The sequence below is a fragment of the Chironomus tepperi genome, unplaced genomic scaffold, assembly GCF_022539635.2.
Source record: "Chironomus tepperi strain 1889 unplaced genomic scaffold, CSIRO-AGI_Ctep_v1 contig_12, whole genome shotgun sequence".
NCBI lineage: Eukaryota > Metazoa > Arthropoda > Insecta > Diptera > Chironomidae > Chironomus > Chironomus tepperi.
In genome coordinates, this window is record NW_027226134.1 from 1,212,324 (window position 1) to 1,238,478 (window position 26,155).

At 32.6% G+C, this 26,155-nt stretch overlaps 4 protein-coding genes across 7 annotated transcripts; all 4 read left to right on the top strand.

Moving 5' to 3' along the window:
* The first annotated feature begins 3,748 nt into the window (after positions 1-3,748).
* LOC139088304 (ABC transporter G family member 20-like) lies at positions 3,749-7,817 on the top strand. Of its 3 annotated transcripts, none has more exons than XM_070637484.1 (6): positions 3,749-3,772; positions 4,809-4,909; positions 5,511-6,350; positions 6,412-7,008; positions 7,073-7,435; positions 7,535-7,817. In XM_070637484.1, exons 2-6 carry the CDS (start codon positions 4,815-4,817, stop codon positions 7,743-7,745), a joined length of 2,106 nt encoding a protein of 701 aa, XP_070493585.1. In that variant the 5' UTR covers positions 3,749-3,772; positions 4,809-4,814; the 3' UTR covers positions 7,746-7,817. The 3 variants fall into 3 exon arrangements, with proteins under 3 accessions (XP_070493585.1, XP_070493568.1, XP_070493576.1); XM_070637467.1 differs by having other exon boundaries at positions 3,750-3,785; XM_070637475.1 differs by lacking the exon at positions 3,749-3,772 and adding an exon at positions 4,637-4,746.
* LOC139088321 (ABC transporter G family member 20-like) lies at positions 7,818-11,163 on the top strand. The gene is made up of 6 exons (XM_070637497.1): positions 7,818-8,153; positions 8,714-8,824; positions 8,899-9,729; positions 9,791-10,387; positions 10,446-10,808; positions 10,888-11,163. Exons 2-6 carry the CDS (start codon positions 8,730-8,732, stop codon positions 11,096-11,098), a joined length of 2,097 nt encoding a protein of 698 aa, XP_070493598.1. The 5' UTR covers positions 7,818-8,153; positions 8,714-8,729; the 3' UTR covers positions 11,099-11,163.
* Positions 11,164-12,066: 903 nt separating this feature from the next.
* LOC139088532 (ABC transporter G family member 20-like) lies at positions 12,067-15,005 on the top strand. 2 transcript variants are annotated; one of them, XM_070637807.1, is made up of 6 exons: positions 12,078-12,097; positions 12,302-12,422; positions 12,587-13,429; positions 13,490-14,086; positions 14,144-14,506; positions 14,584-15,005. In XM_070637807.1, the coding sequence occupies exons 2-6, from the start codon at positions 12,328-12,330 to the stop codon at positions 14,792-14,794; spliced, it is 2,109 nt and encodes a 702-aa protein (XP_070493908.1). In that variant the 5' UTR covers positions 12,078-12,097; positions 12,302-12,327; the 3' UTR covers positions 14,795-15,005. The 2 variants fall into 2 exon arrangements, with proteins under 2 accessions (XP_070493900.1, XP_070493908.1); XM_070637799.1 differs by having other exon boundaries at positions 12,067-12,422.
* Positions 15,006-18,046: 3,041 nt separating this feature from the next.
* LOC139088457 (ABC transporter G family member 23-like) lies at positions 18,047-25,684 on the top strand. Its single transcript, XM_070637693.1, has 11 exons — positions 18,047-18,192; positions 18,247-18,563; positions 18,640-18,994; positions 19,057-19,650; positions 20,031-20,081; positions 20,138-20,325; positions 21,122-21,143; positions 22,103-22,933; positions 22,995-23,597; positions 23,886-24,248; positions 24,315-25,684. The coding sequence occupies exons 1-11, from the start codon at positions 18,098-18,100 to the stop codon at positions 24,526-24,528; spliced, it is 3,633 nt and encodes a 1,210-aa protein (XP_070493794.1). The 5' UTR covers positions 18,047-18,097; the 3' UTR covers positions 24,529-25,684.
* Positions 25,685-26,155: the final 471 nt, after the last annotated feature.

Below are 26,155 nucleotides of genomic sequence, written 5' to 3' on the forward strand. Positions count from 1 at the left end.
TACTGTTCGTACTGTACTTTCAATTAAATTCAACAAGTACGGTACTGTACTTTTGGAGTGTCTGAACCTTGGGCTAATCAAAAGACAACAGAAGTTATCAAAAGTAGGTTTGGCCGCCTAACAGTCTACCTTCCAACGATGACAACTTACGAAGGTTGCAACCTTCTGTAGATGTCCTCTTCCATTGGTCCATTGACCCTTGCGATTGGCAACCTGCGAAAGCGACCATCGCTGGAAACCAGCAACCTGCGTAAAAGACCACCTGGCTGTACGCAAAAATTGTGATCCATAGCCTCCCTCAGATGACACCCAAAGCTGACACCATCACTGCGCATTCCAACCCTGTTTATCATATTCCCTCAAATCAACGCTTGTGCTTTCATACGCGACTGTAAAATATATGTATTATCTTTCTATCCTTCAAGCGGTATAGAAAAAGTTGTCGATATATATAATCAAAATTAAATTAGGCGTAATTTGACACCGTTTCTTTATTATTTTCGTTCTTCTTTCAAATTTTTTTTCTTCATACACACGTATTGGAGCATACAAGTACATATGTACAAGAGAACGACGAATATCATATTGTTAAAAGAAAATTGATGAAATTTTCTCCTTTTTTGTACATTTTAAAGTAGTCTGTTTAAGGGAAGGTTGTCTTCACTGGATTAGCAGTTTGGGATCTGTGTTGGGTTTGTCAATTTTACTAGATGTGAAAAAATTAAATTTTAAATATTTGAGCAAGATTTCAGTACACTTGACTGACTTTCAAGTTCTTCTAGAATATGTTCTAGTTCACGGAAGTAGCCTCATAAGTAAATGCGCTTAAATTACATGCTTTACTTTAAAATTTCCTTTTAATTCTTCAGCATACTTCCATTGACGAAAATTTTTTTGATTAAATTACTTAAAACAGCAATGAAATCACTTGAAAAACTCCAAGAATACAACACCAAATTCAATTTATTTATGTCTGTATAAAAGTGATCATTGAACTTGGTAGTATGGCCACATGACGGCAAGACGTGAGAATGTACTGTACGGCTACGAGGTGGCTGATTTCAGTCCATATTTATGACGAAAAATGAAATTTTCAGAATCGTATTGTTAGATATGTATCATTTCATACTTACCTGCATAATTAAATGCTCTGGCTAACTGCGATGAAGTCTATTAGTAGGTGTAAGTTGATCTCCTAGTTGATTTCTGATTATTAACTCACTTTTATTAATTAATAACTTTAAATTTTCTTATTTTATTTTCGTTCTTGTTTACTTTAGATGAAGTTCAAAATTTGAACTTTAAAATTTTGTAGAATTTTCAAAAATAATGGTTTTTTGTAGACTTCTAGAAAATTCAAATCTTTTATTAATCGTTAAAATTTTTCTCATCATAATTAATCAACAGTCAGAATGGTAGTCAACATCATGCATGCAGATATGCAATTCCGAGCGACACAAATCATGAAGTCTCCACTTAAGAGCTTTAATGGCGAATTTGACACTTTTGATAAAAGAGCTTTAGTAAAGCATTGAAAGCTCCATGCGGAACCTTCTGCATTTGTATCGCTCGGTAATAGACTTCATTTATAAAAATAAACATTCTTGGATTTTGATTTTATTTATACTCATTTAGACATTCAGAAAATAATAGGTAATAATGAATGCAGTAAATTCAATAGACATCAAGAACCTCTAACATAGCCAATCATCGAATTCCAGAGCTCGAGGATATGTTGAAATAACAACAAAGCATAAAGAAATTCATCCAGAGGAAATATCAAATCAAACGAGCACGAAAAGATAAAAGTCGACCAAAAAAAAGGAAGAAAAGTTTTGTTAGTAAACACAATATTATCAATGATGAGGATGAGGACTTAAAGCACAAAAGGAAATCGAAAATGTATGTGAGAAACATGTAGGACATAAATATTGAGTCATTCGTTATTCCTTATTCTTTTCAGTCATCCTATTTCCTTTTTTTTTTGTTGTTTAGGTTCGGGTATGGGATATGCTTTTTTTATTTTATATATATTTCATCACATCTCATCGATATTGCCATAAAAAAGTTTTTTTTGTTTCCATTTGCCTACGCACATTGGACATAAATTTATATGAATTCTCACCATACTTCATGTATGTAGATAAAGCGTGAGCTAGGGACCTTCGTATACGGTATCATTGGTATGGAATGTATATTGTCACGATATAAAAATGACAATATGAAATGAAAATATTTCACATGAATGATGCACAATGAAATGGCACAAAATTGATTAAGGTAATGCTCTTTCATATTATTGCTATTGGCCTACAATCGTGCTATATATTGTTCCATATAGTTTTTTCTTATTTTCATTTTATTTTGGTATATGTCAAATGATTGAACTTTTGCATCGGCAATGCTGAAATAAGGATTCTTGTTGATGCATGGAATTGATGAATAATGCAAATTAACGTATTTTTGAAATTTAAAAACTCAACGGAATTTTTGATTTCAAAAATTCACAAATGTTCTAAAGTTTAGTACTCTCTGAAAGTAAACAAGTGAAAAATTTAATCCAATTTAAATAATTTAATTTAGGTGTAATGTGAGGGATAAATAAACGATAAAGTCGTCGTTAAGATTTTAATCAGTTCTGGAACTTGTCAGCATCAAGACAAAGGTCAGTTTTGCACACAAAATAAGGTTTAAATTCATTTTTCAAATTTTTCGTATTTTTCAGCTCATTGATTACTTGATTGTTCAGCTTTGGAGTCTGTATCCTGAATAATGTTTAATATTGGAGGCATATGCAGTTGGTAGATTTTGACACGCTTGAGAAATGTAGGAACTTGACTTTTGTGACTTGCTTTAAATGTATGGAAAGTTAATTATTATCAGTTGGGTATGAAATCGAAATGTCCACACAAAATGTAACAAGGTATTTAAATGAGGAATCAAATAGTTGTTTTCATATGTCTGCATCTCACAATATTACATACAATTCTACATAAAATGTAACTGTTGAAATTGAATCGAACTAAACTTATAATGCTCTTCCTATAGATGGCGCATGCTTTATACCAGCTGTACAATGTTCTCAATAGGAGATGTCGCTCAATGTGAATGATGCTGCATTCAAAAATTAAACCATTTGAACGAAGAAAATTAATATTTATGGAATTTCATTTGATAGGAATTACCGTATTTTTGTAATTCAAAAATTTCAACGGAACTCATGATTTTAAAAATAATATGTTCTAAAGTTTAGTACTTACTGTGTAAGTGTGTGACACAAAATATTAATTTAATTTAATTCGCGTGATTTGTGAGTGATAAGGACACAATAGAGTCGTCGTTAGAAAGTTGTAATGTTCTGAAACTAGTCAACATCATGAGGAAGGACAATTATGCTCGGTAAGTAAATTTTCAATTCATTTTGAATTTTTGAATCTGAATTTCTGTGGAATTTTGTGAAATCAGATCCCGAATGCCACTAAATAATAGCAAGAACATTACTAAATTACCTTATTGACTGCAAAGTGCCCAAAAGTCTGATTTATTACAACTAATTCTTAATATTTACGTTCTTATTTGCATAATACAGGAAGCATTTGTGAATTGATTATTTCTTCCTTTGATAATTTTCAAAATGTTGAGATGGTCATGGTTGAAACACTTGTTCTGACCGTAACGCTGTAGCTCAACCAGTATGTTAATACCATGCCAAAAATATATTTATTTTTGTTCTTTTCTTTTAGTTGCATCGCGTCGTTTCGTGTGATCGGAAGTAAACTTTTTTGGTGAATTTTATTTATTTTTTTCAAAATAATTTTTCTGGATCAACGTAGGCGTCCTTCACTTATTACTTAACGCTCTTAAAGGATTGAGATTTTATTGTGTCTTAAATAATGGATTGTTAAGTACAGGGAGATGGATCAAAAATTCTATTTTTAACGTTACGTAATATGTGAACGGCGTTAGACATGCATGCAGCAGAACATCAAAATCTTAGATTAGTCTAGTGCTAAAAACCAGTCGGCGAAAATATCAAATGTTAAATTCTTAAAAAAAAAAACTTAGTTTTTTTGTAAATTTATTCTTAAATGATAGTTTGGTGAACAGTGGTGAGCAACCTGTGTGGCACGGCACACAATAGTTTGTCGCTCAAAAATTCTTGGAAATGCATTAGGTCGTTTGCCGTGTGCGGCTTCGGTCAAGGCTTACAATCAAGATTTGTGGCGAAAAATTAAAGGTTGTCCACCACCGATTTATCTTGTCTATGATATCTCGAAAAAGAGTTAAAAATATCAAAATACCATTAAATATTAAAAGTATTTGGCAATAAATTTAGCCAGAAATTCCAAAGCTTGCATATATTCTGAATATATTTACCCAAATTTACATATATTCTATGTTATTTTGGTACAAAAAACTGGTCATTCGTTCTGTGCAGAACATTTTTGGCTGGCGTAGAATGTAGTAATTGTATCTTTATCTTTTCTCCTTCTTCCTTGTCTGTGACGCACGGGGCACATTGCCACGTTTAGAGAACGTCTGTAGGCAGCTCTATCTTTCGATGTCTTCTGCCAGTTCGGGATATTGACTCAGAGTTGCAAAACAGGCACCTGTGTGTGACTATGTGGTTTACTTCCAAAACTCATACAAATTCATGATAATTTGTATGGGTTTACTTCCAAAACCGTACAATAAAGTCTATCACAGGCACTTCTTTTGCAACTCAATAATTGAGAACTCTAGCTAGTTAAAGATAACTGCATCTTTAACACTTTAAATAATTTTGCTTATTTTGTATTTTATTTTAGTTCAAAATGAACAGCATTGAAGTGAGAGGTGCATCCAAAAGTTATGATGGAAAAAATCTAATCTTAAATGGATTAAATTTGACGGTTCAAACTGGTTCAATGTGAGTAAATAATTAATTTCCTTTATTCATATCAAAAGATTCTGCATGATCATCGTACAGAAACATTGACGACAACAACATAATAAAATATGAATTTTAATCTAGAAATTATTGTTCACGGGTAGTTTCCGCAGAACAGCGGCTGCAGAAAATGTGGAATATTCTTTTTTTGGTCTTTATTATGACTAAAAAATTTTTGTGCATCAAAACTACCAGTTCAACGACTTAATAATTATGATAATAATAAAATAAAGAAAACAAGATGATCTCACAAGGTTGTAAAAAGTAATGATAATATCAAAAAATGTTGAAAGTCCTCGTGTTAGCGTGATTTTGTTCAAAAATGCGCTTAAACGGATAAAAATCAATGAAAAAAATGCAAATTTTTGTTGAAATTGATTGACAGAATTGCAATGCATTTTTAAGGTAACCTGTTCTGTAAAAGCAAAATTTTCAAACCAAGAGCTTTATAGAAAATCTTAAAATCCCTACTTCAATGTATTTTTGAAAGTTATCGCATCGCTCGACCTCAATATTAAGCTATAATCTTAAAATATTTAGAATCTTACCATTTTCTTAAAATGTATATTTTTAATTGTAGATATGGCCTAATTGGTCCTTCTGGATGTGGAAAGACAACACTTCTCTCCTGTATTCTTGGTATGAAGCATCTAAATAGTGGAACGATAAAAGTTCTCGGAGAAGAAATTTCTTATGATAATCCAACCAAATTTCCTCATCTTATTGGATACATGCCACAAGAAACAGCATTAGTTCCAGAGCTTACAGTCAAAGAAACTTTGAATTATTTTGGAAATATTTATCAGATGAATCCGACATTGCTGAAACAGCGATTAATCATGATCTGTGAATTGCTTGAACTGCATAATGTCAACAAACGCGTAAAAAATTTTTCTGGTGGTGAAATAAGACGAGTCTCATTTGCCGCTGCTTTAATTCATGATCCAGAAATTTTGGTACTTGATGAACCAACAGTTGGACTCGACTCAATTCTCCGTGATAAGATTTGGAAATTTCTTATTGAATCTACAAAATCAACAAACATGACAGTGATCATCACAACGCATTATATTGCCGAAGCAGAAAAATCCGCCTGCTGTGGATTGATGAAAAATGGAATATTGCTGATCGAAGATAAGCCACAAAATATCTACAAAAATTTAGGTGTCCAAAATCTTGAAGAAGCATTCTTAAATTTGTGTATACGAGAAAAGGCTAAAGTAAACAAGAACAGCCTAAATGAGGAAAAGCCACGATGTTCTCGTGAAATGGTTAGTGACAAAGAAGAAGAAAAACTTAAAATGTCAATTGAAGTTGCAAAAAATCAGAATCTGGTTCATGACAAGAGAAAAATATTCAGCAGACAAACAGTTAAAGCACTGTTCATGAAGGAAGTAGTGAGAATATTTAGGCAACCATAGTAAGTATATTGAGTCAAAAGTTCTTCTATGATCACTAATATACAATTTTTGTCATCGCAGTGAAATTGCTTTCATGTTTCTCTTTCCACTCGCACAAGTCTTTTGCTTCACCATGGCTGTAGGCGTGTTTTCTAGGAAACTGCCACTTGGGGTGTACAATCGTGATGTCATTGATATTAACTTCTGTTCAGAATATCTGAAATCAACAAATTATGAATTCAACACGAGTACTTGTACGTTTGAGCATTTGTCATGTTACTTCCTTAACGAAATCGATGACAAATCTATCAAGAAAATTTACTACAATACCTTCGATGAAGCGTTCAAAGATGCCAAAGCAGCAAAAACATTTGGATTCATGTCGATTTCATCAAATTTTACGGAAGTAATTAGTGAAAGAAAATTCGATTGGCAGCCAATTTCTGAGAACGCTTCATACTCAAACCAAATATCCGTTTACTTAGACCATACCAGCCTGCAATTTTCATTATATTTCCAAAATAAAATATGGAAAACTTTTGAGAAATTTAACAAGAAACTGTTGCGTCACTGTGATTTGGATGAGCGACTGGAGGACTTTCCCTTAAAATTTGAAACGTTTCATGGAAAACTGGATGATGATCATAAAATAGTGATGTATCCTGGATTTGTTGCATTGTTGAGTATTATTACAACCAGTTCATTTAAATAAAATAATAATTTCATCTTTTTTTGTATAAAGGGCAATTATTCTTGGTGGTATTCTATTCGCAATATCATGCCTATCACAAAATCGAGTCGAAGGAATATGGAACCGAACACTATTGGCTGGAGTCAAAACATCAGAAATTTTGTTTTCAAACGTTATAATTTTGTTACTTTGCGATGTGGTTGAGATATTCGCCATGAAAATTGCAACAATCTTTTTGGTTGATATTCCAATAATTGGCAATCAGTTGACACTTGGATTACTATGTTTATGCTTGTATATGGCTGGAAATAGTATTGGATTGTTTATTTCTGTTTTCACAAACAATGTGTCTATACTAAACAGTGCTGGAGTGATGGTTGTGTTCACGTTAACAATTTTGGGTGGTGTAATATGGTAAGCATTGTAACGAAATGACTTATTTGTCCTACCAGATTCAGTAAAGGATAGCCTTCATCGCAAAAATAATTATTTTTCTATATTTAATCATTTTAGGCCTGTGCAAGGATTGTATCCAATTCTAAAATATGCATCATATGTCACTCCAATGACCCTTACAACAATAACCATCAGAAATATAGCTGTAAAAGGATTTCCAATTACTCACATTACTGTCTATGGAGGATTTCTTTTACTATCTGGATGGATCATTTTGATGTTGTTACTGTGTTACTGGATTTTGAAAAAGAAAAAATATTCAGATTAGGTGTAAGTTTAATTAGTAGTTTGAAGATTAATAAAAGGAAAATGGATGTTTACAATTTCTATCAAATTCAAATCTTATAGAAGTGTTCATTAACATAAAAAGGTTATGCTCATGAATATACTTGCAGATTGGAAATGAAAGCGATGGTATGCAAATAACGTTTGTAGCTCTATATCGTAACGATTAAAAGCACTAATGGGTTAAATTCTTGTTGTGTCAGACTGCCGTTGAGTCACAAAATGTTTATCTTTACCACACCATCTTTTTTTGCCTTTTTTATACCAGAGCTCGATTAACTAGCTTGTTAATATGATTAAAATGACTACGAGTTTTTTGGCAATTCGCGGATTATTTAAATATATTTTAGTTCTACTACGTCGTTTCAAGTGATCAGTTGTTAATTTTTTGGTAAGTCAATAAAGATTTCCAATTAGCTGTTAAACTTAATGTTTGTTATTGTAGAATTATTACATAACGAATAAAGAGTGGAAAGGATTCGTTTAAGGGTGGAGGAATTGAATTTTTTTAAAACTCAAACAATTGAAATTTTCTTCTTTAGACATTTTATTACGGAGAATTAATCCCCTTTAAATGTTACTACTTAGCGCCAAAAATTAACTCTTTTGACCTTTTCATTCTTTAAGAAAATCTTTACAGAATATTATTTCATTGCTTGAGTCATAACAAATTCTCAACCTCGTTCCTTAATCTTATTTAACTTGAACTTTGAATATACAAATCAAAGTATGGCTTTCTCAAAAACAGTCAAATGTCGAAGAATTCGAATTTGAGACGGCCACACTCTGATACAAATATTCAAAACATTTTTATGTTTTCGTTTACTAAGAAATGTTATCAACTATAGAATTAATTTCTCATTCACAAACTGGTTACGCAGCAATTTAGATTTTATAATGCTTTCATTTCATGATTTTTGATCAGTTTCCTTATTTCTAATTTATTTAAAGAGTTTCTGGCTTAAAGATGAACAGCGTAGAAGTTATAGGAGCATCAAAAAGCTACGATAAAAAGTGTCTAGTTCTAAATAAAATAAATTTGAAGGTTCAAACTGGTTCCATGTGAGTGAAAAAACAAAAAATTCATTTATTTATACCTGCCATTGAGTTACATTTATCAATGATTTAAATTGTAGATATGGCTTGATTGGTCCTTCTGGATGTGGAAAGACAACACTTCTATCATGCATTCTTGGTATGAAGCAGCTAGATGGTGGAACGATAAGAGTTCTCGGAGAAGAAGTTTCTTATGAAAATCCAACAAAATTTCCCCATCTAATTGGATTTATGCCACAAGAAGTTGCACTAGTTCCAGAACTTACAATTAAGGAAATTTTGGAATACTTTGGAAACATTTTTCAGATGAATCCGATTTTGTTAAAGCAGCGATTAATCATGATCTGTGAATTGCTGGAATTAACCGATGTCAACAAGCGTATTGAACAACTTTCAGGTGGCGAAAAAAGACGAGTCTCATTTGCAGCTGCTTTAATACATGATCCAAAAATTGTCATTCTTGATGAACCAACAGTTGGACTTGATTCAATTCTTCGCGAAAAAATATGGGAATTTCTCATTGAATCAACAAAATCATCAAACATGACAGTGATCATCACAACGCATTATATTTCCGAAGCAGAAAAAGCGACTTGCTGTGGACTGATGAGTAATGGAGAATTGTTGATTGAAGACAAGCCACAAAATATTTTTAGAAATTTAGGTGTCAACAATCTTGAAGAAGCGTTTTTAAATTTGTATACACAAGAAAAAACTAGAATTACAAAGAACAGCCTAAATAACGAGAAGCCTCAAAGCAATCGTGAATTGGAAATAGACAAAGAAGAAGTAGCAAAAATGTCGAATGGAGTAGCTCATAATCTAACTTATGCCAAAAGAAAGATGTTCAGTAAACAAACAGTAAAAGCACTGCTTATGAAGGAAGTAGTAAGAATACGTAGGCAACCTTTGTAAGTACTCTAAGTTAACTGCTATTTTCATGTCCGTTAATCTAAAATCCTTGCATTGCAGTGAAATTGCTTTCATGTTTCTCTTTCCACTCTTACAAGTCTTTTGCTTCACCATGAGTCTAGGAACATTTGCAAAGGAAATGCCACTTGGAGTAGTCAATCGTGATGTCACTGACAATAGCTTCTGTTCAGGATACCTGAAATCAACAAATTATGAATTCAACACGAGTACTTGTGCATTTGAACATCTGTCATGCTACTTCCTTAACGAAATCGATGATAAATCTATCAAGAAAATTTACTACAGTACATTCGATGAAGCGATGAGAGATGCTAAAGCAGCAAAAACATTTGGATTCATATCAATTTCATCGAATTTTACGGACGTGATTAGTGAAAGAAAATTCGATTGGCAACCAATTTCTGAAAACGCTTCATATTCAAACCAAATATCCGTTTACTTGGACCATACCAGCTTGCAATTTTCATCATATTTCCAAAATAAGCTATGGAAAACTTTTGAGAAATTTAATAAGAAACTGTTACGTCATTGTGAATTGGATGAACGACTAGAAGATTATCCATTAAGATTTGAAACGTTTTATGGAGAACTGGATGATGATCATAAAATAGTGATGTATCCTGGATTTGTTGCACTGTTGAGTATTATTTGACTTCATTTTAATAAAAAAAAATAATTTTAACCTTTATTATAGGGCAATTATACTTGGTGGTATTCTATTCGCAATATCATGCGTATCACAAAATCGAGTCGAAGGAATATGGAACCGAACACTATTGGCTGGAGTTAAAACATCAGAGATTCTGTTTTCAAATGTTATAATTTTGCTATTTTGCGATGTGATTGAGATTTTTGCCATGAAAATTGCAACAATATTTTTGGTTGATATCCCAATAATTGGCAATCAATTGACACTTGGATTACTGTGTTTATGCTTATATATGGCTGGAAATAGTATTGGATTATTTATTTCTTTTTTTACAACCAATGTAGCTGTACTAAATAGTGCTGGATCATTGGTTGTGTCCACATTCACAGTTTTTAGTGGTATAATATGGTAAGATCCAAATTGAGTCGAGAACAACCTAAATTATTAAAAAAATTAATTATTTTTCTATATCATTCAATCATTTTAGGCCTGCACAAGGACTGTTGCCAATTCTAAAATATGCCTCATATATTACACCAATGACCCTTCCAATAACAACCATCAGAAATATAGCTGTAAAAGGATTTCCAATTACTCACATTACTGTCTATGGAGGATTTCTATTACTTTCTGGATGGATTATTTTGATGTTGATACTGTGTTACTGGATTTTGAAAAAGAAGAAGTTTTCAGATTAGATGTAAGTTTTACTAGTAGTTTTGAAGTTAAATAAAATAAGTTAAATCACCGTTTTTGTATACAATGACTAAATTTATTAATATGTTTCCGCGAACTGAGAAAGCATTTGCCCTTTAAACCAAACGTCTTTTGCCTTTTCTCAATATATTCTTCATTATGCATCATACTTTGTCCTTCTTTTAAATAGCAAATAGTCATTTCCATTTATTTTAAATGGATTATAATTTTTAATTTGTTGGGATGATCAGGATCAAAAAATTTTATTTAATATGTTAATTAACAAGATCGTTAATGTCATAAGCTCAATGACCAGAATTTTTTTCACGTGACATTTCAAAACAAAAAAGGTAAACAACAAAAAAACTTTGAATTTTTTTAAAAAAAATAATAAATAATTTCCAAAGAATATAGCAACAAAAAAGCAACAGTGGCGTATTGGTTTGAGAGTCGGTCAACCAACCCTTACGATCCGGGTTCTATCTCATGTAAGTGAATGTTTAGTAGAATTTGAGTAATTTATCGCTGTTTTATGTCAGACTGACTTGATTAATGTATTCGCGAACGGATTTAAAGTAATACTTTAGATTGGAATTAAGATAAGCTGCTGCTATATAGAGTTTGGGGAAAATGTTAACTGAAAACAGCTGTTTTTTGGCAAAACAGATAGCAAAATCAGGTCTGTTTTCTGTAGAGTTCCCCAAGATGCGCAGGCCTGCTGCAAGTCTGCAGTTTTTGCATCTATTCAGACCTGCGCATCTAATTTTGGCAAACCCTATTAATAACCCTTCGTCCGAAAAACAGGAAAACAGCTGTTTTCAACATTCATAAACAGAAAACAGACTGTTTTTCGCAAACAGCTGTGATCCATAAAGAAGCCGCTCCATATGAAAACATGACTTGAAATGACTTGGATTTTTATTTTTTTGCACTTCATAAATTATTTTAAATGTTTCTTAGTTCTCTCGAGTCGTTTCAAGTGATCGGTTGTTAATTTCTTGGTAGGGTAAAAATGATTTCCAATTAGTTGTTAAATTTTATTGTGTTAAAATCTGTTATGAAATGTTGAGATCTATGAACGAATCTGTGTAAAATCCGACCCCAGTTCAACTTTTGCATTAATTTTCTCATCCACGGGTTTTGCAGCAATTTAGTTTTGTTGATCCTTTCGTTTCATTATTTTTGATCAGTTTCCTTAATTTCAGTTTGTTTAAAGAGTTTTGGCTTAAAGATGAACAGTGTAGAAGTAATAGGAGCATCAAAAAGCTACGATAAAAAATGTCTAGTTCTAAATAAAATAAATATGAAAGTTCAGACTGGATCCATGTGAGTGAAAAAAAAAATGAATTTCATGCAGTGACTTCTGCCATTAGAATGCTCTGGCAGCCACAGATGATATACAACACCAGTTTATAATATTTGCAAACTATTCATAGCATCTTTGCGGTTTGTAAACCTCATCCTAAAATTATATATGATTAAAATTATAGATATGGCTTGATTGGTCCTTCTGGATGTGGAAAGACAACACTTCTGTCTTGTATTCTTGGTTTGAAGCAGTTAGATGGTGGAACGATAGAAGTTCTCGGAGAAGAAGTTTCTTATAAAAATCCAACAAAATTTCCTCATCTAATTGGATACATGCCACAAGAAACAGCATTAGTTCCAGAGCTGACAATCAAGGAAACTTTAAATTATTTTGGAAATATTTATCAGATGAATCAAATTTTGTTAATGCAACGATTAATCATGATTTGCAATTTATTAGAATTAACTGATGTCAACAAGCGTATTGAACAACTTTCAGGTGGCGAAAAAAGACGAGTCTCATTTGCAGCTGCCTTAATACATGATCCAAAAATTGTCATACTTGACGAACCAACAGTTGGACTTGATTCAATTCTCCGTGATAAGATTTGGAAATTTCTCATTGAATCAACAAATTTGTCAAACATGACAGTGATCATCACAACGCATTACATTGCCGAAGCAGAAAAAGCCACTTGCTGTGGACTGATGAGTAATGGAGAATTGTTGATCGAAGACAAGCCACAAAATATTTTTAGAAATTTAGGTGTCCAAAATCTTGAAGAAGCATTCTTAAATTTGTGTATACGAGAAAAATCTAGAATTAAAATGAACAGCCTTAATGAAGAAAACCCTCGATATTCTCGTGAAATGATTAATCACGTAGAAGAACAAAAAAGACTCAAAATGTCAATTGAAGTTGCAAATAATCAGAATCTGGTTTATGACAAGAGAAAGACGTTCAGTAAACAAACAGTAAAAGCATTGCTTGTGAAGGAAGTAGTAAGGATATTTAGGCAACCTTAGTAAGTACTCTAGATAATTGATATTTTCTTGTCCGTCAATCTAAAACCCATACATTGCAGTGAAGTCGCTTTCATGTTTCTGTTTCCACTCGCACAAGTCTTTTGCTTCACTATGGGTGTAGGAACATTTGCTAAGGAACTGCCACTCGGAGTATACAATCGTGATGTCACAGACATTAACTTCTGTTCGGAATATCTGAAATCAACCAATTATGAATTCAACTCGAGTACTTGTGCATTTGAACATTTGTCATGCTACTTCCTTAACGACATCGAGGACGAATATATCAAGAAAATTTACTACAATACCTTCGATGAAGCGTTCAGAGATGCCAAAGCAGCAAAAACATTTGGATTCATATCAATTTCATCAAATTTTACGGAAGTAATTGGTGACAGAAAATTCGATTGGCAGCCAATTTCTGAAAACTCTTCATATTCAAACCAAATATCCGGTTATTTAGATCACACGAACTTGCATTTCCCTTATTATATCCAAAATAAATTGTGGAAAACTTTTGAGAAATTTAATAAGAAACTGTTGCGACATTGTGGATTGGATGAGCGACTAGAGGACTATCCTTTGAACATCGAAACGTTATATGGAGAACTTGATGATGATCATAAATTACTGATGCATCCTGCATATTTCGGACTGTTAAGTATAAATTGAATTAATTGGTTGCAATTAATAATGATTAAAATATTCTGCAGGGCAATTTTACTTGGCGGGATTCTTTTCTCAATATCATGTTTGTCACAAAGTCGAGTTGAAGGAATATGGAATCGAACACTATTGACTGGCGTTAAAACATCGGAGGTCATGCTTTCAAACATTATAATTTTGCTTGTTTGTGATTTGATTGAGATTATCGCTCTGAAAATTGGAACCATCTATTTGGTAGACCTTCCAATTATTGGCAATCAATTGACGCTTGGATTACTATGTTTATGCTTGTATATGGCTGGAAATAGTATTGGATTGTTTATTTCTGTATTAACGAACAACATTGTTATTCTTAATAGTTCCGGTGTTTTAATTGTTGTCGCAAATATAACATTATGTGGTGTCGCATGGTAAGTTCTATATCATGAAATTGTTGATGGATAGACTAAACTGTAATTGAAAGTTTAATTCTTGTCAATAATTCTAGGCCTCTAGAAGGACTTCATCCACTTCTAAAATATGCAGCATATATCGCACCATTGACCCTAATAACAACAACCATCAGAAATGTTGCTTTAAAAGGATTTCCAATTACTCATATTACTGTCTATGGAGGATTTCTATTTCTTTTTGGGTGGATCATTATGATGTTATTGCTGTGTTACTGGATTTTAAAAAGAAATAGATTTACCGATTAAGAGCATAATTAAAAAAATAGATCAAAAGTAGTATCAAATTTTTTTTTTCTTTGCTTGAATTTGAACTAAAACTTCTTGAATAGCTTTGTGGATGACACTCGACATTTCGTTATAAAACGCATTTAAAATTTAAATTAAATCTGCGTAGTTTTGAAGTTTTTGAATATACGCAGACTTGCGCATCTGATTTTGGTAAACCCTAAAATTTTTTCTTTTAAGTTCAATCAATTTAAAGATCAACAGATAAACTTAAAGCTTTAATAAATATACAGACATTAATTTCAAAAGGTTATTTAACAACTTTAATACGATGCTGGGTTTTAATCCCAGAAATTATAATCCCAGATACAAAATTAATACACAACCAAAATATAAGTCCAGAACATAATGCCAGGAGTAATTGTATGTGGCATTATAATCTGCACGTGTAGTTAATAAGGCCACATACATTTATTCCTGGACTTATGTTTGTTAAGTGCAATTATAAGTCCAGGTACAATTACTCCTGGGATTATTATCTCTTCGTGCAATTTAAGGCCAGAAAATTTTTCAATTCTGGACTTATTATCCTGATGTGTATTTGAAGCTTTTGATTTTTTCCTTGAAAAATCTTATTAAAATTTACGAAAAAAGTTATTTTTTAAATCTTAAAACTTTTTAATTGTCTAATTTTAGATTTCGATTAACTAATTTAATGGATTAATTAATTTAGGGGTCGTTTCTTTGTCACTTAACGCTTTTAAGGCGAGTTGTGCCTGTGGATAGGTGCCTAACTGTATCATGGTAGAATTTGACTTTGTCTACGCATTATCTATGCAAAGGCAAACAAATCTGCCTTCATGTAGGCTTACTTAGCCAAAGAGAATATCTCAATATTGAAATAAAAAAATAATAAAATTTTTAAATGAAATCTCGTATACTTCACAAGAGTAAAATTTCATTTTAGTCGATCTTTGTCGAGGTTTTAGTCGACTAAGAAAACATTCTGAAATTCTTTAGTCGGCTTTAGTCGACTAACTCCGACTTTGTCTTCTGGTTCAAATACCTCGGATCCTTTGTAAACAATACAACAGACGTCACAATCGTAGTACGCACGAGGAACCAAAGATACACCAGACGCTTATCCTGGTCATTGCACTATATTGCTCAGAAACTTGGAACTCAACACAAGCTGATGAGAACGCACTGCTCTCTTTGAGAGACGCGCACTACGAGCGATTTATGGTCCTGTGAAGGATGTGCTATTACAGGAGAAGATATAGTGACAGTTTTACGTGCTAATCGAGATGGACAGGTCATGCATGCAGAAGTCCAAATGATGCCCCAAGCTCTTAACTTAGTCAACAACTTGCATTTGCAGACAAAATAAATTGTGGAAAACTTTTGGCAAGAACACCGAAAAACTTCCTGACATGTGGATTGGTTGAACGAAGCACGCTAGAGTCCTAAATATCCCGAACTGTCAGAAGATTTCGAAGGATAGAGTTGTCTTTAGACATTCCCTATGCCCAAGCGCAAACTGCTGTTAAATATACGTCTATAGCTGCTAATAGATTAGGATTCTCAGGCAATTTGGTTGAACGGGTTCCAAATGATTGTCACAACTTCGAAGGAGAATACACTATGAGGAAGTTACGGCTGGAAAAGGTCATACGCTTCGGAAGATTAAAATGTAATTGCTGGGATTCAGAAACACAAGTTTGTTCCACAGTCCTTGGATGGAATCCACAATTGGCAATCAAAGCGACCAGGAGCTCCAAAAGCTACTTGGCGCAGAACAGTAATGAAAGAATGTCAGCTCAACGTGCGGACAGAGAATTTGTACAAACTAAGTGACAGAGTCAGCAACAGAGTCTGATGGAAGCTCCATATAGGAACATGGTTGGAGTAAGTAAGTAAGCAATTCCCTATTCCCGGCAATGGGCCCTCGTGCAACCCAGCCAAGGAAGTAAGAAGGAAAAACTCAATTAAAAAGTGTTAAGATTTAAAAAATAACATTTTTCGTAAATTTTAATAAGCATATTTTCAATTGAAATAATCAAAAGCTTCAAATACACAAAGGATAATAATTTCCAGAACTGTCTTGAAAAATTTTGTGGCCTTAAATTGCACGAAGAGATAATAAAAGGAATAATTGTACCTGACTTATAGCATGCACTAAACGGTGAAATAACAAACATTAGTCCAAATAAATGTATGTGGTTTGAACTACACGTGCAATTTGAATTGAAAATTTTTGCATAGCCACATACAATTAAAAACTCCTGGCATTATGTTCTGGCACTTATAGGCATTTAAAGTTAAACGTCTGCGTTATCCAATTTTCTGGAATTACGCAACCTAGCACCCTTCTAATACATGCAGCAAATTTCTTTGTTTTAGTTCAAACAATTTATCAACCGATAAAATAAATTTGAAAAATGTGACGCTTATAATTTCATTTTGATTTGTTAGTTGAGGCATGAGATCTTAGATGCTTTTTGGGGTCGTTCACTTACTATTAAGTTTTTGATAAATTTAAATTTTTTACAGGCATATTACATATTCTAGGGTGGCCAGAAGATTTTCGCAAAATATTGGTACACTTTTGGAAAAAAAATCGTAACATTTCTAAGGTTTGGCACTATTGGGATTTGTATAGAATTTTCGATTTTTTTTTTAAAAATCGGGACTTTTTGAGGAAGAAAAGTCAGAACACAGCTGCAAGGAAGAAAAGTACAGCAGTGTCCCGGCAAAAATACAGCAGATGACCGTTCCTACATATTTATATGTTCATTATTATAGGTTTAGAACTGATTTGGATCCTATAAAATAGTATAATATCTTACTTGACATTATATTATGGGTAGAGTAATGAGCTGAATCGTACTAATTGTATTAGATTTATCTTATTTGTTAGGAAAGAATGCGCGTTATTCCTTCGATCAATACTACGAAAAACTTCAAACATTTTTGCGTTTTGCAACGAGAGTAATATCACACGCTCAGGAAATGAACTTTTGTATTTTAATATTTGATGGCTCTTTATATTTATTCATTTAAATATGATGTCAATCACTTAAAATTGAAATATTTAGTGGTTTTTAGAAATTAACTGTTATATTAGGCTTGTAAGTCCACGTCTTACGCTCAGGGGGATGGGGTTGAGTAAGTCCTGTTTAAACAATACCAATTCTTACAATTATACTGTCCATTTTTAAAGAAATAGTTCCTTATTCTATTTTGTAACGTAATAACTAAACAACCCCTTACAAATATCAAAGTTATATTCTTTTTTGAAAAATTGAAATATTTAGTTATAAAATGAACAGTATAGAAGTAAGAAGTGCTCAAAAATCTTATGATAAAAAGAATTTTGTTTTGCGTGGGTTGAATTTGACAGTCCAGGCTGGTTCCATGTAAGAATTACTCAAAATTACATTATTTAACTATTTAAGCATAACTTTTTTCAGATATGGTCTGATTGGTGCTTCAGGATGTGGGAAGACAACTCTTTTGTCATGTATGTTAGGAATGAAGCAGCTCGATGGAGGAACAATAAAAGTTCACGGACAGGAAGTTTCATACGAAAAGCCATTTAAGTTTCCTAATATGATCGGCTATATGCCACAAGAGACAGCACTAGTTCCAGAACTGACAATCAAGGAAACTTTGAATTATTTTGGAAATATTTATCAGATGAATGAAACTATATTTATGAGTCGTCTGTCTATGATCTGTGACTTACTGGAATTCAAGAACAAAAATAAGAAAATTTGTCGAACCAACAGTTGGACTTGACTCAATTCTTCGTGAGAAAATATGGACATTCCTGATTGCCCAAACAATATCTTCAAATATTACAGTCATCATCACAACACATTACATAGCGGAAGCAGAAAAGTCAAATTGCTGTGGACTGATGAGCAATGGGAAACTGCTAGCCGAAGACAATCCACAAAATATTTTTAAACGTCTTGAAGTTTCAAGTCTTGAAGAAGCTTTTTACAAGTTGTGTCTTTCAGAGACATTAAAGGTCAATAATGGAATGACTAATAACGACGAACATCAAATTCATTCATCCAATTCAAATCAGCAAGAATCCAGTTTAGAGAATTATTGTACAACTTTTGAGGATGATAAAAAGAAAAAGAAATTTTCGTATCAAATTTTAAAAGCATTATTTGTAAAGGAAATAATAAGAGTTCGGCGACAACCAGGGTTTGTAGATTGAAAAATGTTAGTTCCTTTAATTCAGCTAATTCTTAATCTTATCCATCTAGGGAAATGGCTTTCACACTTTTACTTCCAATAATCCAGAGCATATGTTTCTTACTTGCAATTGGAAGGAATCCACAAGGCTTAACACTAGGAATTGTCAACTTTGAAGTCACAGATCATAGATTCTGCACAGAATATTTGAAATCAACAAACTATGAATTCAACAGCACATCCTGTTCCTTCGAAAATCTTTCATGCTATTTCTTGAATGAGTTGCAAGACGAATCAGCAATCAAGGTTTACTACAATAATTTTCATGAAGCCTTCACTGACGCAAAAGCTAGAAAAACTTACGGATTTATGACAATTGCTTCAGATTTCACAGACGTGATGAGTCAGAGGAAAAACGACAGGCAATATTTCATAGAATACACAAACTTTACTGGCATAGACTTAATTCAAGTTCATCTGGATGTGACTAACTACGCAATTTCAGCATTTCTACAAATTCGATTGTATAAAGCTTACGATAGATTCAACAAGAAAGTGCTCCGACAGTGTGACTTGAATGACAGATTTGAAGATTCTAATTTGAATATAAAGACATATTATGCAGACATTGAAGATGATCAAATTATCACATATATGCCTTGCATGTTTGCACAGTTGAGTTTAATAGTTGTAACTTTTTAGAATATTTTTCATGATTTTTGTAATTTTACAGAATTTTTCTCGCTGGTGGCATCTTATTCTCCATATCCTGCATAGCTCATTCTCGTATGGAAGGTATTTGGAATCGAACCATGCTGGCTGGAGTTTCAACAAATGAAGTTTTAGCAGTGCAATTTTTCATCCTGTCAATATCTAATGTCCTTCAAGTTTTGATCATTAAAATTATTGTGGATCTGCTCCTTGATACCAAAATAATCGGTAATCCGTTGCTACTTGTAACCTTTTGTATTGGAATATTTATGGTTGGAAGCAGTGTGGGATTGTTTATATCTATATTCACAAATAATATTTATGTTATAAACAGTTCGGGAGTTATGATAACAATGAGTTGTGGATTCTTATGCGGAGGTATTTGGTAAGTAGCTGAATACTCAATTAATTCTCTGGATCTTAATTCCTCTCTTTTCTTAGGCCACTTGAATCACAGCCAAAATTTCTTCAATATATTTCCCTGATTTTACCAACAACAATTCCAGGCATAACAATTCGGAATATTGCAGTTAAAGGATTCACATTTTCACATCTTTCTGTCTATGGTGGATTTATATTAATCAGTGGATATATAGTTTTATTCATGATTCTTAGCTTTTGGACATTGAGTAGAAAAAAATACTCAAATTAATTACTGGAGGCAATTTGTTTTTAATTATTATGGAATCTTAACTTTTAATCCTTTAATATGTACTTCACTGTATGTAGTGTCAAGGGGGAGTGGATCATCTGGCAGAAACTATGGATTCCATGGAATTTGTGGAATCCATGGAGAAATTTATGGAAATCATAGAATTTATGGATTTTTTGGTGGAATCAATGGAATCCATGGAAATTATGGATTAGTTCGTGGAATCCATGGATTCTATTTATTTTTTGATGGTAATACAATCTTAATCTTAATTATGTAAATTTAGTTTTCTTGTTAATTGTAAATGGACCGTTCACTTGTTACGTTGAAGAATTATCTGAATTTCTATATTTCAAATTTAATCTACTTCCTTCTCTTCCTGGATGTAATAAGTAAACGACATAAAACCTTTTTTGGGATTTTTATTTAATCGATGTAACCCGGGTTGTATAATCTAGTCGTTGTGATAACGACATGCAGTTGTGAGATGAAATTTTATAAATATCCCGAGCAACACATTGTGGCAATGACACCATAAATGTTAATATTTTTTGTGTTTTAATGGTTATTTGCCGTCATCAATATATCATGATGAATGCACTAATAACGTCATTGTCATGATGTTTCGCTCGTGTATGTGAGCAGGAACAAATACTCATTTTCTTCGTTGTGTATCAATTGTTCAACAACAGAAAATATGTGTCGCATTTTATAGTTAATAAATCTGTTCCAAATCTCTGTAAAATCTTGTTTTCGTTCTATTATTTGATCAGGGCTTTCTGTATTAACAGTACTGTAAGTGACAGACCTAAAGTTTTTAAAAAATAATATAATATGCTACATAGAATATCCAAGTAGACAAAAAGGATGCTCATTTGATCGTGATGCCATCCAGGTTGTCTAAATCACTTATATTTGATATATTTTTAAATATGAGATATATATCGTATGGAGATGAGATAATATAAATGATAAGGTGATGAACTTACAATTATTTATTTTTATCACACACATTCTTCACCTATTTAAGAAAACACTTGTTTCTTTGCGTTAAATTTTAACAGATATTCAGTTATATGTACCCATTGGATGAGAACAAGAGTCTCAGTTACAAAAATATACACACATCAGTCACTTGAATTAAGAATCCGCGGAGGTAACTTCAATTTTCATTTGTGTCACTAGAATTGAATTGCCCTATTTGAGTTCGAACACTCAAGTGTCAATATTGAGATTGTAAAACCTGTTTATAGAATTTTTTCGCGAAAATTAAGCTAAATGACAAATCGTGTTCTATCGTAAAGGGGTCGTTCAGTTATTACGTAACGGTTTTTTTGGGGTGGACAAGGGGTTGCTTCCGATTTTTTTAAGGCCTTAAACTATCTTTTTTTTCAATCAAGGGTATCTTACGTAAGAAGGTCAATTTGTCGTTTTATGTAAAAAGTGAACGACCCCATACAGTTCGTGCCTGATATTTTACATCATAATCAAATCCTTTGATATTTATCAAAAATATTCAAAATAAAAAGTGCAGTCATAGTGGCATTTGAATTAGTAGCGAAATAGTATCAGGCAACAAATTGAAGAAATGAGCTGCATTGAAGTTAGAGGTGCTAATAAAAGTTACGACGGAAAAAATCGAGTGTTAAATGGATTAAATTTGACAGTAAACAGTGGCTCGATGTGAGTAAGCAAAAATAAACAATAAATGAGTAACAATAATCTCATGTGACTTTATAATTCACGTAATTCAGATACAGCCTCATCGGAGCATCAGGATGTGGAAAGACTACACTCTTAAGATGCATTTTAGGAATACAGCATTTAGATGGAGGAACAATAAAAATTCTCGGACATGAAGTTTCACATGGAAATCCAATTAAATTTACTCACTTGATAGGCTACATGCCACAGGAAACAGAATTAGTTCCAGAGCTGACAATCAAGGAAACTTTGAATTATTTTGGAAATATTTACCAGATGAATCAAATGTTGTTAAAGCAGCGATTAATCATGATTTGCAATTTATTGGAATTATCAAATGTCAACAAGCGCATTGAGCACCTTTCAGGTGGCGAAAAGAGACGAGTTTCATTTGCAGCTGCTTTAATTCATGATCCGAAAATTCTCGTACTTGACGAACCAACAGTTGGACTTGACTCAATTCTACGTGAGAAAATATGGACATTTTTGATTAACGCTACAAGATCCACGGACATGACAGTCATCATCACAACACATTATATTGCTGAAGCTGAGAAATCAGATTGCTGTGGATTAATGAGAGATGGAATATTGTTGACCGAAGACAGTCCAAAGAACATTTTCAACAATCTCAGAGTTTCAAATCTCGAAGAAGGTTTTTATATGCTGTGCCTACCAAAAAATTCAAGTATATCTCAAAATATACAAGATGATGAACTTCAATCAAGCTGCAGTTCCATAAACGTGCATGAGAAAACACTGACATCAACAAATGATACTGAAAAATTGATCCCTTTTGTAAATCCTAGAAAAAGCTTTTCATTTCAAACTTTAAAGGCACTATTTATGAAAGAAATGCAAAGGACACGAAGACAGCCAGGGTAAATATTTATTTGATCATTCTTAATTTTTCCAAATTATGTGTCACGAAGATATTTTCAGGGAAATTTTTTACGTCTTCATTTTTCCAATTCTTCAACTTTTATGCTGTGCAACGATGTTAGGAAAAAATCCAAAAGGCTTGAAACTAGGAATTGTCAACTATGAAGTCACAGATTCTAAATTCTGCACAGAATATTTGAAATCAACAAACTATAAATTCAACAGCACATCCTGTTCCTTCGAATATCTTTCATGTTATTTCTTGAATGAGCTGCAAGACGAATCGGCAATCAAGGTTTACTACAATAGTTTTGACGAAGCTTACAGTGACGCAAAAGCTAGAAAAACTTACGGATTTATGACAATTTCTTCAAATTTCACAGACGTGATGAGTGAGAGGAAAAATGACTGGCAATACATCACAGAATACACAAACTTTACTGATGCCTACTTGATTCAAATTTACCTGGACGAAGTAGATTATATAATTTCATCATTTTTGCATATTCGGTTACAAAAAGCATTTGAAAGATTTAATAAGAAAGTGCTCCGACAATGTAATTTGAATGATAAGCTTGAAGATACTCCGATGGATATAAATACACTTTATATAGATATTGGAGACGACTATGTCATTTCTATGACGCCGGCAGTATTGTCTCAGTTGAGTATAATTTTATATTTACAATCATCAAGTTATGGCTTTGATTAATTACTTACATTCTTCGCTGGCCGTACAGATCAAGTGTGATCCATGGCCTCCCTCAGTTGGTGCCTGAAGCTGGCTCTATTGATGGCTACCGCTTGCCAGTTACCAATTTCAAGTGTGACACTAACGACAGCTTCTTTCCATGAGTTTTTTGGCCTACCTCGTGATCTCATGCCATGACTTTAATTACCTTTGTATCTATGTACCTACATAATTATTAATTAACTCAATTGCAATTTCAGAATGTTGCTACTTAGTGGAATTCTTTTCTCCATCTCATCTTTTGGTCAATGTCGAATTGAAGGTATTTGGAATCGAACCATTTTAGCTGGAGTTACTACCTCAGAAATATTGACAGTCCAAATGTTCATACTGTTAATTTTTGACATCCTTCAAGTTTTTGTTTATGACTTATCATTTAAAGTTCTGTATGATATCAAAATATTAGGCGATGAGCTGGCTCTTTGGCTTATTTACCTCCTTTTATGTGTTGTCGGAACCTGCATTGGACTGTTAATTTCAATTCACACGAATAATGTTGCTATTGTCAACAGTGCTGGAATCATAATATTTTTTACATGTGGAGGATTAGCTGGTTTAGTTTGGTACGTGAAAATACAGTCGATTATAAGTGCTTAAATTTCATATGTTTCATTTTCTTTAAATTGCAGGCCAATCGAAGGACAACCTCAATTAATGAAGTATTTTTCTATAATTTTGCCTACAGCACTACCAACTATAGGCATCAGAAATATCATAATAAAAGGATTCACAATAACACATTACACTGTTTTTGGAGCAATATTATTGCTGATTGGATATATAATAGTTATTTTGACTGCTAGCATCTTGTCATTGAGGAAGAAAAAGTATTCATATGATTAGATCAATTTTTAAGGTTAAGGTCAGGGGTTACTATAGGGTAAAGGTCAGGGCTATTAAATGGTTAAGGTCAGGTTGGGTATGGTTCCAAGTTTTAATCTCTGAAATTATGAGTTCAGGCGTCACTTTGAAATATAAGTCCAGAACATAATGCCAGGAATAATTGTGTGTGGCATTATAATCTCCACGTGCAGTCTATAAGGCCACATATATTTACTCCTGGACTTGTGTTTGTTCAGTGCAATTAAAGGTGATTAGGAATGCTTCAAAGAACAGTTTGGAAATAACGTAACGCTAAAAATAGCGTGTTTAGACCTCGTCCACTCCTCTTCCTCCCGGCTAGGCGCTACGTAATTTCCGAAAGTTTCTTAGTTTGGTTATTTATTTGTTTTGGATTAGCAGGATAAAGAAAAATGTTCTAAAATTTTATTTACGGTGATTGTAGATTGTTATATGAGATGCTAATTAATGCCAAAAAGATTAATGTGGTTGAGTTTCTAGATTAATTAAAATTGGTTACAGTCATTAGCTTGATTAATTAAATTGAATCGGAGTTGAATCAATAAATACTAATTTTCGTTATTATGTAGCAATTGCTTAATAAAAACTCTTATGTAGTGCATCTTAAAATAAATCTGTTCCAAATCTCTGCAAAATCTTGTTTTCGTTCTGTAAATTGCTTCCTCTTTTTCGTGCAAATTCTTCATATAAAAAATTATATTTTTTGTGCGAATTTGTCTTTTGTCGTTGGTGGATCAAAAAAACCAGTTTTGTTTATTTTGGCGTATTTTGACTCAAGATAAATGACTCTAACCATGGGTTCTCAAACTTTTCAGTGTCTCACACACCAAAACACTTATTTAGTATAAAAATATGTATCATATTACAGGTGATACATCTGCAATTTTCGGTGATAGCAGTTTAATGCCTTTGTTGAACAGAGTGTGATTAAGGAGGGTCATGTGACTGCTGTCGAAGGTCGGTCGGTTCGAAGAATATAATATCCAAATTTAGATTTGAATCAGAAGATTAGATAATTCAAATTGATAATGTAAAAAGATCAATATGAAATTAGAACTTGGGTAACGTTGGATTAAGGAACGTGTTAAGAACTTGAAGTGTAGTAGGCGAGATGCTAGGGAAAATCACAAGGAGCCCTCCATGTAACCAAAATGTTCATTATATACCACATAATGTCATTTCATCACCCTAAGGAATATCAGAATACAGAACATTTTGGTTACAAAGGAACGAAAATTACAAGATTTCCTTACGAATGGAGTATTCTGAGTACGGTCCTGACAGAATGACTAATCAAAACTGTCTCATTCTGCACATGCTACCATCTACACTAATTTATTGGTTTTTTTTTTTGTTGATAATTAAAATGTGTATGTTGAGATGGTCAAGAACTGACTTGATTAGTTTTTTCGGGGAATTCTACTCCTATACATGGACACAAAAAAAATTCAAGTTTGAGAACCCAAAACTTGATGAAATAAGAAAAATAATCTTTTTTTCTAAGAAAAATGATTTTTGATTTTCAAAGATAAACTCAAATGTAACACGTGACCAACGTATTGTGCATAATTTAGATCAGGCTTTGAACTTGAAATTATTTTTAAAAAAT